Genomic DNA, 20,960 nt, shown 5'->3' with positions numbered 1-20,960 from the left:
CTGTTATGTAAGTTTTGTCAGCACCAGTATCTAGGAGTCCCTTAATAAGACTAAAAATGGCTTCCAATGTGACAAAAAACACAAAATTTATTCCTTAGACATTTAAAAATAATCAGGGACATATTCAGCCTTATGTGATACCTTCTCTACCTTTTACTTTATGGGGAAGAGATTTGATACAAAATTTAAATTTAAGCCTAACTACTGTTCCTATTGATGAACAGTATTTTTCTTAGGGGCCATTGATAAAAATTTATATGCGGACAAAATACCTTAAAAAGGTAAAAATCCTGTTTGACCAAATCAATGGCCCCTTACTAAAAAAAAAATTAAGGCCATTCAAAAAATAGTTAAAAAACAATTAAATAAAAGACATTTAAAAAAAAACAATAGTCCATAGAATACTCCAATCTTTGTGGTTAAAAAAAAATCTAAAAAATAGAGATTATTACAAGACCTAAGGACAGTTAATGCGGTCATGGAAGACATGGGAGCATTACAATTAGGATTACCATCTCCGATAACAATCCCAAAAAAATGTCATCTTATAATAATTGACTTACAAGATTACTTCTTTACAATAAAACTACATCCTAAAGATTACAAAAAATTTGCTTTTACTATCCCTTCTATTAATCACAGAGAACCCTACAAATGCTATAAATGACAAGTACTTCCACAAGGAATAAAAAATAGCCCTACTTTATGCCAAAAATTTATAAATATGACAATAAGCCCTATTAAAAAATATATAAATACATATATTATTCATTATATAGATGATATACTAATGAGACATAAAGATAAAGAAATAATAAAAAAAATACTTATAGACTTGATAAAGTCTTTAAAAGACTTTAGACTGATCATTGCCCCTGATAAGATTAAAAAAAAAAAGGCCAATTAGATATTTAGGACATAAAATTCATGATCAACATTTAACATCCCAACATATACAGATTAAGAGAGATAATTTATATACATTAAATGATTTTCAAAAACTGCTAAGAAATATTAATTAGATTAGGCCATACTTAAAAATTACCACAAGAGAGTTAAGTCCTCTCTTTAATTTATTACATGGTGACTCACATCCTAAATCAAAAAGAGTCCTAAGTAAAAAAGCTATAGAGGATTTACAATTAATAAAAAAAAAAAATTAAATAAAACAAGATTACACCAAATAACTTATACCTTGCCTTGGTCTCTTCTCATTATTAAAACATCTTATACTCCAACAGGATGTTTATGACAGTCTGAGATATTAAAATGGTTACATTTACCCCATACTCAAACAAAAATTTTAACATCTTATGCTGATTTGATAGCTCAATTGATTATAAAAAAATAGATCAAAAAAAATTTTTAAAAAGACATACAAAAAATAATAGTTCCATATTTCAAAACTCAATTTAAATACTTGTTACAAAAAAATAAAAATTAGAGACTAGCTCTAACAAGATATACAAAACAAATTAAATATCATTTGCCAAAACATCCAATACTAAAATTTGTTAAAGAGACTAAAATATTGTTCCCCGAAAAATGCTCCATAACGCCCTTAAAAACAGCTTTTACTATTTTTACTGATGGGTCAAATAATGGTACTACAGCCGTCTAAATAAAAGGAAAACCACCTATAGTTTCTCATACTAATAAGACATCTGCTCAACAGACTAAACTAGTTACGGTTACTTTGGCTTTTCAACATTTTCCACAAAAGTTTAACCTTTATACAGATTCTAAATATATAGTCAGCCTGTTTCCTACTATTGAAACAGCTTTAATAACGGACACTACAAAAATTAAAAAACAATTAAACAATATACAACATTTAATTCATAAAAAAAATTTTTTTATAAGACACATCCAGGGACACATGTCTTTACCTGGACCTTTAACTTATGGTAACTATATGACAGATTATTTTACAAGACCTGTCCAAATTAATAATATATTAAAAGCTAAACAAAATCATGCCTTACATCATCAAAATGCTAATGCTTTAAGATACCAATTTAAAATTACCAAGAAACAGGCTAGACAAATTATAAAAAATTATAATACATGTCCACCTGCTAGACAGGTACAAAAGATGAGAGTTAATCCTAAAAGATTAAAACCAAGACATTTATGACAAATAGATATAACACATTGTCCTCAATTTAAAAAACTCTGTTTTATTCATATATGTATAGATACTTACTCACATACAATCACTGCCTCAGCGAGGACTAAAAAAGCGATAAAAGATGTCTTATAACATTTAATTATGTCTTTTAATCTATTAAAAAAACCGATAAAGATTAAAACAGATAATAGACCTACCTATTGTTCAAAAGCTTTTAAACAATTTTGTGAAACTTGGGGAATATTACATATAACAGATATCCCCCATAATCCTCAAAGACAGGCTATAATAAAAAGAGCTCATCAAGATTTAAAAAGACAAATACATAAGTTAAAAAAAGCTCATAAATACTTCTCTCCACATCATCTTTTAAGTCATACATTATTCACATTAAATCATATAAATGTTAATGACTAAAAAATATCTAAAATAAAATTACATTAAAATCCTAAAATAAAAACTATAAAACCTTTAATAAAATAAAAAGATTTACTAACTGGTGCCTGGAGAGGCCCAGATCCCCTTATAACTTCAAGAAGAGGATATGCTTATATATTTCCACAAGATGAAGACTCTCCCATCTAGATCCCAGACCGCCTCATCAGACACTCCTCGCCGTCAAAATCACAACCAAAAAAAGATAAAGAGACTACAACAAAAAATAAAAAGGCTTGCTATGATGACAACAAACAAGTCAACACTCCTTCCTACACTACAACAGATGACAGTCCTCTTAAAAAAGAGAAAAGATATAATACTAACAGTGAAAAAAACACCCTCTCTGGCTAATATTTTTCTTACATATATACTTTTACTCTCAGCTGCTCCTACTCACGGTGATTCATATTGGACATATGTCCCTAAACCTCCCATGGTTCACCCAATAAGCTAGACTAAACCAAAACATATTAAAGTTATGACTAATGTGACAAAAATTTTGGGGGGAACTCCAGTTTTAACTACTGAGAAAAAATATTCCTCTATATTTTCCTATGAGGACAAATCAGACTCCGCCCCAATCTGCCTTGGCCTTTCAGAAATCTCAGTGCCTAGATGTTTACCAGTTTCCTATAGAACATTTGTGACTGACACACTAGATCCTAATGATCAGACAAAGAGGTTAATATAAAAACTACAAATTAAGACTCTGAGATGGTATACAATAAATAAAACATTTAGTTGATATGAGGAGGTTCCTTTACCCGATTATACAAAAATTTATTATAATCCAGATATCCCGTGGGTTTATAATAAACAATATCCTAATTGGCTTTCTTACAGATTTAAAATAAGAAAAATGCCCTTTAAGATCACAGACACAAAAAAAATTATTTGAGATTTCTCTACATCTTCCCCGTTTAGGGATAGTTCTATTTATTTTAAAAAATATGCTTATAGATATAATAATTATAAACCCGATAGTGTTATTTATAGATATTTTCACCTAGATTTATAAAACCAATATAGATATCAAAACATCAAAATAAAACTAAGATTCAACCTAAATTATTTAGATTAGCTACAGCCATAGACATAATATTATTAAAAAAACCTAAGGCTACTACTTCTAAAGCTATTTCTATGAGAACATGCGTCCCATACCCTTATAAAATTGTTTTTTTAAAAAGCCAAGACCGTTTCTCTATAATAAAAATTTCTGAGGTTTCTTATCATATTACCTATACTACATATATATTAACTAATTATATAAAAAGTTCTTTAAAAAAATATAATATTCTGTTTTTAATAAAACGGCCAGCTTATGTTATGCTCCCTATAAGGTTAAAAAAATCCTGATATAAAGATACCGGGTTAATGGTTATAAAAAAATTTAGTGCCTTGCTTAGACCAAAAAGATTTATGGCTACTTTAATTTTAAAAATTACAGCTTTAATTGCCATTTTGACCTCCTTTGCGGTTTCTACTACAGCCTTAATAAAAAATATACAAACGGCTCATTATGTCAATGATATACATAAAAATATATCTACCATCTTAGCTAAACAATATATTATAGACAAAAAGATAAAAACAAAAATAAATACTTTAAAAAAATGGTTTTAGCTATGAGACAAGATATAGCTAATATTAAGATAAAAATGTTAACTAAATGTCATACAGCTTATAAATATATCTACGTGACTCCAACGAAATATAATATTTCTGATGATTAAAACAAGACAAGGGCTCATTTATTAAGAGTTTAAAAAGATAATGATTTAACACATGATTTTAAAAAAATTCAAAAACAAATCTCAAAAGTTAGTCAAGCCCATCTAAATAAATATGGTTTTAAAAATCTGACAAAAAAATTATACGATAATATAAAAGCTCTTAATCCCTTACATTGGTGACATTATATAATTATTGCTGCCGTTACATTCGTGGTGATCTTAATAATATTCATGGTGTTTCCTTGCCTTTTTAGAGTCATTCTCTCAGCCATTAAAACCACTCAGAGAGATATCAAAAAATTTCGTCTTAAAAACAAAAAACCGAAAACTGCCACGTCCGTCTCGCCAACTACACAGGCTACAACAGCCCTATAACAAGCTTGATAAAACCTATAAAAACATAAAGTTCTCCAAGGAGATAGATAAGGCTCTAAAGCCTAGACATTTGTTTAGACAAAGACTCGGGCCTCCTGAGATGAGAAAATGGCTAGGGTAACTCAGATGGCTTGGTTTCACTTTTAAATTTCTGCTTTGTCTCATAGCGATTACACACCCTTCTTAAAAAAAAATAGAGACATCTTTAAAAGCCCTGTTTTCCCAAAAATCATGTCTCAATAAAAAAAATTCAATTCATTAAGACTGGGCTTAAATCAACTCTTAAAAATGCTATATATAACAATTCTGATAATATTTTCAAGTAATCAGTTACAAAATAATTCTAGTTTACCACTAAATTTAGCTTTACTTTATCTTCCCAAAATAAAAACATATTCTGTTCCAAATAGCTAATACAGTTAATAAACCTTATGATAATACATAACATAAAAAAAACAAGAGATAAAAAACAGAGATAGATGTCTATAAAAGTTATAAAGCCTAAAAAAAACATTTTAAAAACGTTTAAAATCAAAGACAAGATTAACATAAAAATGTCTATACTGAGCCTAACGATCTAAAACTTGTCCCGCTATGGTCTTGATCAGAGATTAAACAAGGTTAATTGATTACGCTTGTTATGATAATATCAGCCTTTTTTAGTTAAACCTTTGACCTTATGGTCTTTTCTTAAAAGTTATGTTTGATGACTATCTATACTACGTGGCCACCTATCTTGACACACTTACAAATTCCTCTTAATGGTTTTTTCTGACTATATAAATTAACTACTAAAACAATAAAGTTTTACAACAACATAAAAACTCACTGAGTCTGTGTTGTCTGTCGTGCCAAATCCTTCCCTCCTGGGATCTTCCAAGGACCCTAAATCAGACTTTACCCTGACCTCCTGGGCCGGTCGGTGACACCTTGATACTTCCTCTGCCCATCAGATGAGGCCATTGCTCTTGAACTCAGCCTCTGGTTCTTGAGACACAGGCAGAACACATCTAGACTCTTTGCAAGAATATAATCCAAATGGGCTCTAGTCTAGTTCTCCATAGACTTTTCTCTGAAACCTCCTGGGCTGGCTCTTCACAGTTTACTTTTTTCTCCACATTCTGACCTTCCAAATTTCTACCAGAATGGCTGGTTCAGTCCTGCTTTGGCATTCTAGGTCTTTCCTACCCCAAATTTCCAAACACATTCTACCACATTCCTCTTAGAATCCAGTTCCAAAGTCTTAAAAAAATCCTAGAAGATCAGATTTAACATAGCAAGAACTCCATTTTTGGTACAAACTTGTGACTTTGTTCTTTTTCCTGACCAAAACAACAGCAACAATAACAACGACCACACCACTACCACTGCCAACCCCAACAAAAACAATCAGTGACAAGAAACCCAACTAATGGAGAAAGGACATGTTTTGGCTTACATTTCCAAAGAGATTTGGTCCACTATGGTGGGAAATATAAGGCATCAGGAAGGAATCGTGATGTCAGGAGCAGGAACTTGTCTGCTCACACTATGAATATTCAGGAGGTAGAGGGGGGAGCAGGGTATGAAGACTTGGTTCTCTATCATTGTTCTGCCACACATTGTCATATCCCAGAACAGTGAGCTGTACTGTGGTATAGGATCACAAGAATATGGCTGCTTCTGTACAGTTATATGCATAGGAGATTACAGCCAAAGAAGGTAAAGACAAGCATGGGGAAAGGTAGGTTGAAAAGCTGCAGATGTGTCTTTTAATAACACTTCTTGCATTTTCAATACAAAAAGACAAAAAGTCATAAAATTAGAAGCTGTGGAATATGGCCTTCATGATGAGGTGTTAGAAGCTAAAAATCCTGTATTAGACAGTGTCTGATTACTCTGTAACGTGCCATCGTCTCAGTGGTGCCCCTCTATTGTCAGTGAAGAGTTCTCTATAACTGTTAGTTCTTGCTGTTCAAGATGGGGGTCTCACCTTGTAGCCCTGGCTGGCCTCATAGAGACCCACCTGCCCCTGCTTCCTGAGTGCCACTGATGTAATTATTAAATGCCTGAAGATCTGTTTTACTCACACAAATGACAGTTTGTGTGAGTTTCTGAAGCAGGGTGGCTCTCCCTCTGTTACCATGAGTCTCTCTCTCTTTTCAGTCAGTGACTCAGATGCTCACAGCTTACTTGTCACGCCTTTCAACTATTGCTGGCAACAAGATCAACTGTGGGCCGGCCCTCACCTGGATGGAGGTATCTGATCATCTCTGATAAAATTTATTCTAAAATTATTACTTAAGGAAGTTGTTAGAAATTTGATAGTGGACGAGTTTTACAAATAAAGTATTTTCTTATTTTCTAGGATTAGTGACTGATGGTTTTCATTTTAATTTGAATATATATGGGTGTTTTACTGACATGTATGTCTGTTGCTCTTTCTGTGTGTCATGCCCCAAAGGGCCCAAAGAGGGCTTCAGATGCTCTGGTCTTAACATTACATGGGGTATGAGCCACCATGTGGGTGCTGGGACTCAGTCCTTACAAGACCAGCCAGTGCTCTTAAATGCTGAGATATCTCTCCAGCATGGTATCTGATATTTTGTTATTAAATATTTCTCTTTAATTTTCAAAAATATTATTAATTATTTAATTAAAATTTTATATATATATATCTTTCCTCTCAGTAAAAATTGTAAGGAGGGTAAGAGGGAACCAGGCGTGCTTGCACTAAGAGCATGACTTTGCTATTATTAGTTGATGATCTTGGAAAATAATTTAACTTCTCTAAAATTACATAATTAATTTCTCCACTTTTTCATTTTTATCTTTAAGTGAAGGTAATGATAGTGTACGTTAGAATTATGAAAATAAAATTAAATTGTATACATTATGTTCACAGCACACAGATTGCCACAACTTGGCTACCTAATAAGTGATAGAGTTCTAAAGGTTTTTGTTACATTTTGGGACATACACGTGCTGCAGAGCCTGCATTTGGAAAGTAGAAGACATCTTGCAGAAGTTGTCTTCTGTCCTTCCACCGTGTGGGTCCAAAGGGATCAAACTTACCTGATCAGGCTTGTTGGCAAGTGTGTTTATCTGCCGAGCTGTCTTGCTGGCCCCTGTAAATTACAGGCTATATATATATATATATATATATATATATATATATATATATATATATATAAAGTCTTTTGGGGCTTATCATCTTTCTAAATTGAATTTTCATTTATGGGTAGACAAATCCTATGTCGTTAAACATTCTGTGGTACTGTATTTTTATTGTAGATTGACAATAAAGGAAACCATCTTCTAGTTCATGAGGAGTCATCTATCAACACTCCTGCTGTTGGTGCTGCCCATGTTATCAAGCGGTATACTGCTCGGGCCCCTGATGAACTGACCTTAGAGGTAAATAAATTAGAAAGTGTTCATTGTTCTCTGGCCGTTGCTACCTTTATAGCCTGTCTCTAGTTGTTTTAATAATTCACTTAATAAAAAAAAAATAGAGGCATGGGATTTTTCTGTAGTCCTTTTATTTTAGCCTGGAAAACTTTCTAAATTTGTTTAAATGAGTATAATCATCCTTCAGCTTTCAGTGTCATGGTCTCCCATTTCTACCAGGAAGTCATCCTTGGTCTATCTCCATGGGAACTGAATACTCCAGTGAAGGGTTGGATGCCATTCAGAACAGCTCTCATCATATCACTGACATGCAGTCATGGTTTTGTCTTTCTGTTCATCTCAGCAAACAGTGTCTAGGGTTTATTTGGAAAGCTTAGTTATCAAAGGAGAGGCTAAGAGGAAAAAAAGGAGTATTTCTTGGTATCATATGCAAAAGGAGGGGGTTTAAGTTTTTTCCCCTAAAAATACATATTGACTGATATGAGACAATAAGTGCTAATAGTTTTTTATATACCAGTGAGCTATGTAACATCCATTTGTTGCAACTCCATTCATAATAACCAAGTTATGAAATCAGTCCAGCTGTTTATCTGCAGATAAATGAAGAAAGAAAATGTATATGTGCACAATTAAGTTTTATTCAGCTGTGAAAAAAAACCAATATTATGTCATTTTCAGGTTAATGGCGGGAATGGAAGCTATCATTTTAAGTGAAATAAGCTAGACTCCGAAAGACAATTATTCACATTTTCTTTCATATATGGAATATATGGAATCTAGAATTAAATATGTTTGCCTATTAACTATCAGATACGAAAGTGGAGGGAGTCTATTTGTCAGAAAGAAAACCAGTTGGGGATAGGGTAAGAGACAATAATGGAAAATGAATATGATCAGAGGACATGGTGGACATGTATGAAAATATAATAAAATCCATTCTTTTGTATAGCAAACGAAAGCTAATAAAAATTGAAAAAATAGAACGTCAAAAATCAAATTGTTTATTATGAAGATGCAAAGTTTGATCATGCTGAGGGCTGAAACATGTCTATCTGATTTTCATTTTAATTGTCTATATTTATGATAGTTCTTTGTGTATAATAAGCAATCAGTAAATGTGTATTTATTGAGCAAATAAAAGAAGAATGTAGCAGTTTTACAGAATAGAATAAGAACTGTTCTCAAACTAAACTGTTAGGCTTTGCATATCAAATGCAAATATTAAAAGATGCCATGATTCTTAACAAACATGACTTTGAAGATTGTATATTCGTAACCCAAGAAATTAGTGTAAAGGTAAAAAGACAGATACTAGAATATAATGCTGTCATGTACTTAGCCTGTCAGCTATCAGCATTTTTCTTTATGTTGATTCTTACTCTGGGATTTATCTATACTGAAAAATGATATTTTGTCATAAAATAAATTTCTGTTAAGAAATGCCAGGCATGTGGCACATGCCTCTAGTCCCAGCACTGAGGCCATACTGTCTATGTTGTGAATTCTACAATATCTATAGCTACTTAGTGAGACCTCTCAATAGATAGATAGCTAAGTAAATAGAATTAATTTTGAATGTTTCATTATAAGGTATTATATTACTAGACATAATAATGATAAAAGTAAAAAGCCAGTTTCATCATTTTAATACTTAATAAGTATTTTCTTATGCAATTTAATACTTATTAAAGATTATTTTAAAGTTTCTATGAACATTTCACATGTATACAGAGAATTCTGATCATATCCACCCCCATTTCTTCCTTTCGCCTCCTCCTCAGTTCTCCCCTAACACTTCCCTTTTGCAGTAACTAGTTAAGTCCAATTAGTGCTGCCCATATGTGCATTTTCCTTGATTAAAGAATATAGGTTCTATTAAATATATAATTAAAAAGTTCTGTGTATGATTTTGTTCATTTGTATAACTTAAACATTTGCCTTTTACAATGAAGAAACCTAATTCTTTAGTGGCCTATTAGTATCCTCTATTCACAGGGGAGTTATCGGCCTTTACATTTACTATGAACTCATCTCAGGCTTCTTTCTATTTGATTAAATAAGATATGTCAGGTACTCTGTGTTGTACCTGTATGTACATGGTAATCAGTATTTATAGATACTACTCTAAATATGTACATTTAATGTTATCTTTTAGAGATGACTTTGGTCTCTGATAGTAACAGCAGGATCAAAGTTCAAAAGCTCTTTAACTGATGTCTCAGTAAAATCAAAGTACTGTTGAGTCAGAAATGAATTGATATTCATAACCCAAGCCTCCTGGCTTTGCTAACTAGATTAAAGTATATGTTGTTTGCCTCCATAATTATTTGGCTGTCAGTTTCCACCAGCATCATAAAAGAACGCCATGCAAAATTTATACTGAATGCCTTTTGTTTGCACCATGGTAAAGCAAAAGGGTCCTAAGGTGGATACTGTTCTAACAGAGGTAGTGATGATGGAGTGATACCTGGCTTTAAAGTGTCTTATACTGGGGCTAGAGAGATGATACAGAGATTAAAAACACTGGTTGCTATTGCCAGGACCAAGATTCAGTTCCTAGATCCCATATGATGGTTTACAACCATCTATAATTCCAATTCCAAGACATCTGATGTCCTTTTCTGATCTCCGCAGGTACCAGAAACACACAGGGTTTGCGTATATTCATATGGCAAACCATTTGTATGCAGAAAAATAAATAAATCTTAAAAAAAAAACCATATTGCGCCAAAATCTGGTGTTTTGCAATTTCTGCATGTCTGTTAGCTGGATCATTTTTGTGCTACTTAACTTTCAGTTGAATACCCTTTAGTAAAAATAAGACTATTAAAAGTAATTTTAAAAGTCAGTATGTTTTCCCAGAATTTATTAAATCATGAAATAGTACTTTCCCATTTTATACAATTATCTTAATTATGATATAACAATTGGTTTAAAGTTTACCAAAAATGTTTTACCTAAATTTTTAATTCTTGTAGGTGGGAGACATTGTTTCTGTTATTGACATGCCTCCCAAAGTATTGAGTACATGGTGGAGAGGCAAGCATGGATTTCAGGTAAGCAACAAAGACACTGAATGTGAGAAAGCTCAAAAAACATTTTCTACATGTTTCCTTAGTGTAGCTGTTCACAAGATGTGCCCAGAGATGTCATCATAAATGTTTGCAGCGGTGGCAAGATGTGGGTGATGGTGGTGTTAGCCTTGATTCCTGCATCTGGTTGTGTTGTGCCGGCTTTTCTCCCTCTCCCCTGAACTGGCTAATGTCAGAGGGAGCACAGTCTTGGGCCTGAACACTACCTTCCAGGTGATCAGAACTATGGAACTGCTTTGCTTCTAACTGACTTAAATATCGATTCACATATGCTTTCCATTAGAATTTTCTAATTATCAAATTTTTCTATAAAAATGAGTTATTACAGTGTGTTGAGGGAGGACAGAACAGTAGAATTGGAAGCTGTCTCATTTATCTTTTCCACATATGCTTCAACAGGTTGAGACTTGACAGTGGCATCTTTTAGCAATCCATACTTTTAACCACTTGGACCATTTCATCACAATACGTCTTAATGATCTTACATGAATATTTATATGACCTTATCTTTTAAAACTGCATAGAGTAGCCTCTGAAAATGTCTTAAATTATATTTTTAATCTGTACCCTGTGGGTGTTTTTTCCCCTTGGGGTCTTATTGCTGGTAGCTGTGGTTTCTCTTTGAAACTGTTTCAAAAACATTATATAAAGTATATTATAGAGTTAGAGATTTGTTAGCTATTATGTAACTATTTTAATCTTTACTTATTCAGAAATTTTGATTATTAGCTTTTTATGAAATGTGCATATTTAAAACATTAATATTGTTAAAAGAGTGCAAAATGATAGTTGATTGTGAACTTCGGTGCTAGTCTGCTTGGATTTTGTTCTATGCTATCTGGGCTGTATCCTATCAAGTGGAGACCACTTTTGTAATTGGAGTTTTCCATTTTTTCAGTGCTCTGAGTAATAATGATTTTGATAAAATATAAAACTGGGTAGGAGACTTAATTTTTCCTGTTAAGGGGTCAGTTCTTGGCCCAGGGAAATGGCTTAGGAGGCAGAGGTATCTACTGTCAAACTTAACAGCCCTAGTTTAATCCCTGGGGTCTGCATAGTGAAAGAGAGAACCAACACCCAGAAGTTGACCTGTCTTCCACCCATATGCCCTGACATGCGTTCACGTGCATTTGTGAGTGTGGCTCAAATAAATAAATGCTAAAAAACAGAAGTGACCAAAACCAAATTGGCTTTCAAAAGAACCGAACTTTGGTCTTAACGTTATTATCTGCTTTATTCTGCATTGTCTTAGATGTGTTATTTGTTTCTTTTGGACTTAAGTCTCATATTAAAATCAGAGGTTCTGCTTATAATTTTCATTCTGTTTTAACATCTTGGTTATATAATGATATTAATAGGAGCAGTTTTTCCTTATTTATATAGCAATTATGTGTTGAGTGGTGCAGGCATAGACTACTCTCCTCATTATTTTATTAAGGCCTGTACAGATTAGTTTCTCAGGCTTATTGAAGTTACAGGAGACTGAAGAGATGGCTCAGGAGTTAGGAGCACATACTGCTCTTATGGAGACCCAAGTTAAGTTCCCATTACCCACATCTGGTCATTTTTGATCACCTTTAATTCAGCTCTACTGGATCTGGTGCCCTTTTATGGAGTTTGTGGGCACCTCTATCCACATGCTCAAAGATAGCCCCCCATATATATATATTTATTTATTTTAAATCGTTTTATAAAAATAAACAGTTAGTATACATTAACAAGTTTAAAACTAGTAAAAATTTAATTTATTACCAGAATGTATTCAGATAAAGTTGTTTGTTTATTTTTTAATTTTAATTTTATTTTTATTTCAGTTTATTCACTTTGTATCCTAGGTGTAGCCCCCTCCCCCATCTCCCTCTTCTTCTTCTATGCCCCTCCCACAGGCCAATGATAGAGGAGGTCCTCCTCCCTTTCCATCTGACCCTAGTCTATCAGGTCTCATCAGGACTGTTTATTTTGGAGGCAGGGTCTTTCTACGTAGGGAAATAGCCTTGTCTTTCTGGGAACTTACTATGTAGCCCAGGCTGGCTTTGCACTCAGGGATATGCCTGCTTCTGTATCCCAAGTGCTGGAATAAAAAGCATGTTCCACCGTGCTCAGGAAAAAAAAATAATAAGATTTTCATTTGATGATCAAATCTTGTTCATATGGAGTTTTCACTTTCCTTGGCCTCAGGAAAGCACCTCAGTCTGTAGATACATTGGAATCTCCTCTAAGAACAGCAGTTGATGAGGTGCCTATAAAACCAAGAACAGATCTTCAAATGTCACTGTCAAAACTTTTAAAAAGGAGCCCAGTATTTTAAGAACAGACTCTACTCAGCTCATTATTTCTTGCTGTTTCTACACCAGTCATTGGGAAGAGTGCATATGGCCAACTGCATGGAGGAATATGAGTGGGAAAATGTGTTGGACATCTTTGAAGAAGTGTTACTTGGCATTTTTATTCAGTTTTTTTAAATTAAAAAGTCTTTCAGGTAGTTATTACCTCCCACTGTTATGGAAGGAGATGGGTTTTTTTTTTTGTTTGTTTGTTTGTTTGTTTTTGTTTTTTTGGAGGTTTGATAGTTCATTAAAGAACTAGAGTGCCACATCAGTGAATGATGGATAGGGCCAAGACGCAAAGTCAAGTTTATATATCCCATTGCCTGAAGAGCACCAAGTAGATTTCTAGAATTACTCTCTCCTTTTATGAACTTTCTACTTCAGTTTTTATGCTCTAGAAAGAAACATTCAACCAGCAAGAAATGCAGTAAAGGTTGGCCAGCAATATCGTGGGGCATATACCCGTTTATTGGTGTACTGCTGTCATTGTGCGCTGGCTTTTATATAAGCTTAATGCATTGTGTGCTGGGGAGGGTCTTTCTGCCAAGCTCTTTCTCCCTACTCTTGTTAGATATTTTTGAATTTTGAAATGTGTGGGCCGCCGCAGAGGTAGTAACTACTCCAGATTACTAGTGGGCCCTATTTACGTAGGTAAGTATACTGTAGCAAAACCTACCCAAATTCTGTAATTGTTAAAAGCATTTAACAGTTTAAAGGTATTAGAGGAATGCATTCTTTTTTTTTTGTAGTTTTTATTTTTATTAATTATAGTTTATTCACTTTGTATTCCCCTTGTAGCTCCCTCCCTTCTTCCCTCCCAATCCCACTTTTCCTCTCCCTTCTCCACCCATGCCCCTCCCCAAGTCCAGTGATAGGGGAGGTCTTCCTCTCCTTCCTTCTTTTTTTGTTTTGATATATTTTTTTATTTTTTTATATTAATTACAGTTTATTCACTTTGTCTCCCAGCTGTAGCCCCCTCCCTCCCTCATGCCCTCCCAATCCTACCTTCCCTCCCTTATCTCCTCCTTTCCCTTTTCTAAGTCCACTATGGAGAGGTCCTCCTCCCCTTGCATCTGACCCTAGCTTATTAGGTCTCACCAGGGCTGGCTGCAATGTCCTCCTTTGTGGCCTAGCTAGGCTGCTCCTCCCACGGGAGGGGGGGGGTCTGGTGAGGTCAAAGAGCTAGCCATAGAGTTCATGTCAGAGACAGTCCCTGTTTCCCTTACTAGAGAACCCACTTGGATACTGACCTGCCATGGGCTACGTCCGAGCAGGGGTTCTAGGTTATATCCATGCATGGTCCCTGGTTGGAGAATCAGTTTCAGACAAGCCCCTGTGCCCAGATATATTTGGTCCTTGTGGATCTCCTGTTCTCTCCATGTCTTATTAACTCTCTCTTCTTTCATATGATTCCCTGCACTCTGCCCAAAGTTTGATTATGAGTCTCAGCATCTGTTTGATACACTGCTATGTAGAGTCTTTCAGAGGCCCTCTGTGGTAGGCGCCTATCCTGCTTCTCGTTTTTCTCCTACTTCCAATGTCCATCTTATTTGTCTTTCTAAGTAAGGATTGATCTTCTTACCCTGGTCCTCCTCCTTGTTTAGCTTCCTTAGTTGTACAGATTTTAGTATGTTTATGCTATCTTATCTTATAGGTCTAGTATTCACTTATAAGTGAGTATATACCATGTGTGTCTTTCTGCCCCTGGGATACCTCACTCAGGATGATCTTTTCTAGTTCCCACCATTTGCCTGAAAATTTCATGATTTCTTTGTTTTTAATTGTTGAGTAGTATTCCATTGTGTAAATGTACCACAGTGTCTGTATTCATTCCTCAACTGAGGGACATCTGGGTTGTTTCCAGGTTCTGGCTATTACGAATAAAGCTGCTACAAACATGGTTGAACAAATGTCCTTGTTGTGTACTTGAGCATCTTTTGGATATATGCCTAGGAGTGGTATAGCTGGATCTTGAGGTAGCAGTATTCCTACTTGTCTGAGAAAGCACCAGATTGATTTCCAAAGTGGATGTACTAGTTTGTATTCCCACCAGCAATGGAGGAGGGTTCCCCTTTCTCCACAACCTCTCCAGCATGTGATGTCATTTGAGTTTTTGATCTTAGCCATTCTGATGGGTGTGAGGTGAAATCTCAGGGTCATTTTGATTTGCATCTCCCTGATGGCTAAGGACACTGAACATTTCTTTGTTTTTCTGCCATTCTTCAATCCTCTACAGAGAGTTCTCTGTTTAGCTCCGTACCCCATTTTTTAATTGGATTACTTGATTTGTTGCTTTTTAACTTCTTGAGTTCTTTATATAGTCTGGATATCAGCCCTCTGTCAGATATAGGGTGGAATGCATTCTTTATAGAACACTTTTTGTCACCCTTTTTAGGCAGTCAATATTTAGGGTTTTAAATTTTTCTAATATATATTATGTAATGTAAATTATGTTGAAGTGCCTTGTATTTCGTACATTTTATATAGATAGGTGATAAAAATTCAGAAGGTAAAGAGTAGTGTGTATGTGTGTGTGTTCATTCTGTTTTGACAAGGTTACTTTTAAGGTTTATTCATTGCTTTATTTGTATATTATGTACTATACTTGTTTTCTAGGGCTATCATATTGACATACCACAGACTGGTGACGTTAATACCAGAAATTTATTTTCACAAGGTTCTGGAAGTTAGAAGTCCATGACTAAAGAGATGTCAGAGTTGGTTTCCTCCAAGCTCTGTTTCGTTGGCTTGCAGATAATTTTCATCTTATTTTATCCTAACGTGGCATTTCCTCTCTATGTGTCCTAATTGCTTTTCTAAAAAATAAAGATAAAGATTAGGTCATACCTGTATGAGCTCATTTGACCTTAATTATATCAATAAAAGCTGTTTCTAAATGTAGGCTCATTCTAAGATATTTAAAGATAGAGTTCAACATAAAAATTTTGGAATGATACAGTTAAAGCCTCTAGGCTTGGACTTTTAAAACCTACTTTATTTGGGGTTCATATACAGCTCTATCTCCCTTCAAACTGACACTAGGTAGGAGAGAAAGAAGGTTAGTAGGGACAGGGCAGATAGACCTTTTTAGACTTAGTTCTTTGGGGTGATTCCACTCTTTGTTGTCAGGATTCCAATAGTCCAGCAAACAGAAAATAGTGAACAGCAATGGTAAACAGCAGCAGTGGCACAAATCAGCAGCAGCTTCATTGAAGCATTCTCAAGCATTTCTCTCTAGGACCACCTTAAAGTGTTCTCTTTCTCTCTCTGTCTCTGTCTCTGTCTCTCTCTGAACTCCTATTTATTTCTTCTCAGAGTAGTCCTAACAAGGATGTTTTACAGCCTGCCAAAACCGTGACCCCTGCATGAGGTAGTTTCCAGCTTAGAAAGATCATACACCCTCTCACAAGGCTGTTATTAGCTGACAAAGATCATGTACCTCTCATGAGGCTGTTTTCAGCTGTGGATAAACTAAAAGCATTCCTGAATCCCACAGTTGGGATTACAACAAAAACATATTGATATGACATAACCAAAACTTCCTCTACAAAAGCATAGTACAGTGGATGACAACTAGTCCTGAATGGAGATAATAGGTTCACTTTAGGAGTGGTATAACTTACACACATATTTGATAGGGAGTACAGTATTGTATAAGTTCCCAGGACAAAGATAGTTATTGGCCATGACTGCTAAGAGATTGGAAAGACTGCTGGGTAGGTATCCTGCCTTACTCCTGTCATCAGGAGCATCTGAGCAAGGTCTGTGTCAGGCTCACAGGCTAGCTTCCGGCCTTCCTTATTGTGGCAGAAGTCCCTGTGGCATTGGACACTGTGCTTCAAGGCACAGAGGGCAAACAGGCCTAGTACCCTCTTCAGTGTTTCCTGTGAATGGTAGTTGTAGAGTCAGCTAGATTCTCTGGAAATCTTGCAGGAACTCCTGAAGCAATGCTCAGGTGACTTGTTGAAGTCTTTGTCAGAAGGAATGGGTACACTGACCATACATGAAGAGTACATCTCAGTCAGCTTGTGGTTACATGCTGCCTCTGCACATGGAGCCTGTCGACACTCCCTAGAGAAGGAACTGTGACAGTTTGCTTGATAGAGGTATATAGAAAGTGAAGGGCATGGCTTTTTGTAGGATCGCTATCACTTGGTTCTTCATAGAAATATTGGTTACTATGGACAAATGACCCAAAGAGGGGTAGAGAGGAACAAGACCTTAGGCTGCAGCTCCCAGTCTGAAGACAAAGTCTGCTAGTACATCATTCTCTGAACACTGCTGGGGACATCTCTGAAAAGTCCACTATTTCAGAAGTTCTGCTTGGCTTCATGAACTTTCTCTGTTTGTCAAGTTTCCGCCTTAGCTCCTTTCTGACCATACGCAATGATAGGATTGATTTCCACATGGAGCTCTTATCTTGTAATTTCTGTGAACTAGCTGTGCAGTTGCTCTGTGATGAAATTATTTTATTTCCATTTATAAAAATAGCTAGACTTGATTTTAGTAAATCAAGTTTTAGCCTAGAGTTTTGACTTTAGGCTAAGAGAACAAATAGTTTCACCTAATCATTTACTGCATACTGTTCTCATTACTTATTTTGTGGTTTATACTGCATTGAATATATGGCAAGCACAGACCTTTGCCAACCCTGGGCTGTTTGCAAAGATCACCTGCAACACACAATAAGCATTCTTTCTAGAAAGTGGTCTGAGGTGATCTACAGGTTGGATAGAGATAAGAGTACAGTCTTAGTTCCTGTCCAGCAACATCCAAAGACCAATTTCTGTCTTGGTTTATATTACAATTAATGAACTAACATTGATTTGCTATTTTAATTATATTCAGTGTTAAAATTAGGATATATAGTGTTAGTGTATATTCTGTGGGTTTTGACAGAGCATATCTATTGGTTATTACAGTTTTCTACAGAATAGTTTAATAATCCTATAACTATCCTATCTGTCACTTATTCCTTACATCTTTGAAACCCTGGTAAACAAAGATCTTTTACTGTTTCATAGTCTTACATGTTCTAGCACACTGATAGTTGTAGTCATAGAATTCATACACATAAATACTTCTTTTATTTTCATGCCATGCAGCTCATTTGTTTATTGTGTTCTTCAAAAAAAGAAACAATCTCCATTATTCAGTGTTATAGATTAGCCATAGTTTATGTTTTTATTCATTTACTGAAGGACACCTTGTTGTTTCTGTGTTTTGATGAGTGTGAGTAAAGCTATTATGTCTACTTGTAGGTTTGTGTAGATTTAAAGCTTGTAAGTCCTTTGGTTACATTACCAGGTAGTATGGTTGTGGGATCACATAATAAGAATTCGTTTAGCTTTTTAAGAAAAGACCAGTGTCTTCCAGAATGGCTATGCCAGTTCACATTCCCACCAGCTATATGGGTTCTTGCTGCAAAGCTTTCTTGTTCCTGTTTGACAGCAGTCAAGTTTTGAGGGCTTATTCATCACTCTAGGCATTTAATGAGGCTGCAGGGCTGTCTTAACACTTAAAGTCTTACTGTTATTCTGCTGACAGTTGCTCTTTCTACACTGTCTTTGTCTCTGATGAATCAACTTTACTGTGTATAAGAATCACTAGGGAAATATCCTAAAATTGATTCCCAGGACTAAAGCCCCCAAATTCTGCCTCAGTATTTGTGGGGTCAGATGTCAGACCATGTCTGGTGTGTTTTGTCTCTGTGTGTACTAGGTAAACTTAGGTAGTCAGCCAGTAGCTGATTAAGACTAGCAATTTGCTAAATTATGTTCAATGCAGTGTCCTAGCCAGACCATCATTTTGTTGTGGGAACAGAAGGGTAAATTCATCCATGTGTTTAAATATACCAGGACTCTCTTTTCTTTAAACTTCTGGGAGTAGGAAGTGTTAAAATATATTAACTACAATGATTTTAAGTTATGAAGTGTGTGGTTTTTGTCTTCTAAGGAGTATATTGAATCTTTTACCTTTGTTTTCTATGGTTTTCATCATATTATATACTTCAGGTGGAAAAGAAGCCTTCACTGTTTTAAAATGACTGGCAAAAATCACTCTCAGATTCATGTTCCTAGGCAAAGAACACTCTTGGGATTGTGGCGGAAGGCCTTAGATCTTTCCCCTTAGGTAAAAGGCATTATACAAGCATAGTAGTGAACATGTTCGGTCATTGTTATTTTAAGTGCAATGTTCTCAGGGGGTATTTGTTTTTGTCTTGGGGATAAGGCTCCACTTGCATCAGAACAGCCTGAGAAATGTGTTAAAACCAGGTGTTGGTACCAGTATCTCAGAATATGGAGAAGGAGACTGAGCTTTATAACACGTTCCACAGGTGATTTTCATGCAGATGTGAAGCCCACTGATTCAGCCGCCTCTTGTTAACCCTGTGCAGATATGGAGGGAATACAGTTCAACAGTTGTTCTGTCTTTAACTCATGGGAATCTTCCTTATATACATTGGCAGTGTGGTTAATCTAGAAGATAAAATCCCGATTAGTGGTGACAGCATTTTGGTATACTTGTGTTCTCTTCTTAGGTCTCCACAAGGTCCTCAAGGATCACATCTATTATTTTTCAGTTTACTCCAGAACACTGTGTGAATGTTTCTGTGCACAAAAACCCAAAGCAATTTGCAAACATCAATACTGTCTTTTCCCAAGAGTTTAATGGATTTCTGTGTAACTGATTATCATAAAAATATAGGTACTTGGGAATCTTGTCTCTCTAAAAAAGCAACACCTTTTTATAACTCAAAATCAAATAATGCAAATGTTTCTTTTCTGAATAAGTAATGAGAAATCATATTAATAAACAATGAATTTTATATAGAACATCACATATTTTCAGGAGCAGAGGGAATACATAATACAATAGAAGTCATTTCATAAGTGCATATGTAAGCTATTGCAAATGCTTTTCACTAACCTTTAATTCTCACAACTTTGGGTACAGAGTTCTTTCATCACACATCAACAATAGGCTGAAAAACAGCCTATTGTTGAATTTAGAGTTTACATGGAAACAAGCTTCTGGGTAAGGAACAGATAGGTCACGGCAACTAATAGCAGTAGTTTGCTAGTAGGTGACATTGGGCCATCTGGTTCTAAACTGTTACTTAAGTGCTAGATGTCTGGAGACAAGACTGGGGAGATGGCTCAGTGACCGGATTGCTTTATATACAAGCAAGACTACCAGAGTTCAGAAACTCAGAACACAGCAAATGCTAACTGGGTGTGTGTGGAAGCTGACTTGTAATTATAGTCTTGGAATATAGAAATGGGTTCTTCAGGGAAAGATGGCTAGCAAGGCTACCCCATGAGTTCTAGGTTTGACTTAGAGAAGGATAAGAAGGATAAGGTGGAAGAGCTACTAAGATTCCTAATGTCAACCTTGTCTCCAAAAGCACGTGTACACATGTTCTCATGCATGCTTGTGTACATGAGCACCCACACAGTTGCATACAGCC

General features: G+C 35.2%; 1 protein-coding gene across 3 annotated transcripts in view; it reads left to right on the top strand.

Moving 5' to 3' along the window:
• The window catches only part of Arhgap32 (Rho GTPase activating protein 32), a 158,386-nt gene that overhangs the window by 60,629 nt on the left and 76,797 nt on the right, over nt 1-20,960 (top strand). For all 3 annotated transcript variants that reach the window (XM_055601441.1, XM_055601440.1, XM_055601443.1), the window contains 3 exons: nt 6,826-6,918; nt 7,954-8,076; nt 11,049-11,126. In XM_055601441.1, coding sequence (XP_055457416.1) covers nt 6,826-6,918; nt 7,954-8,076; nt 11,049-11,126 — 294 coding nt within the window. The remainder of the gene's footprint in view (nt 1-6,825; nt 6,919-7,953; nt 8,077-11,048; nt 11,127-20,960) is intronic.

Source organism: Psammomys obesus, unplaced genomic scaffold (genome assembly GCF_907164565.1).
Source record: "Psammomys obesus unplaced genomic scaffold, mPsaObe1.curated_primary_1811, whole genome shotgun sequence".
Classification (NCBI taxonomy): Eukaryota; Metazoa; Chordata; class Mammalia; order Rodentia; family Muridae; genus Psammomys; species Psammomys obesus.
The sequence above is the reverse complement of the archived record's forward strand: the minus strand, read 5'-3'. Positions and strand labels throughout refer to the sequence as shown.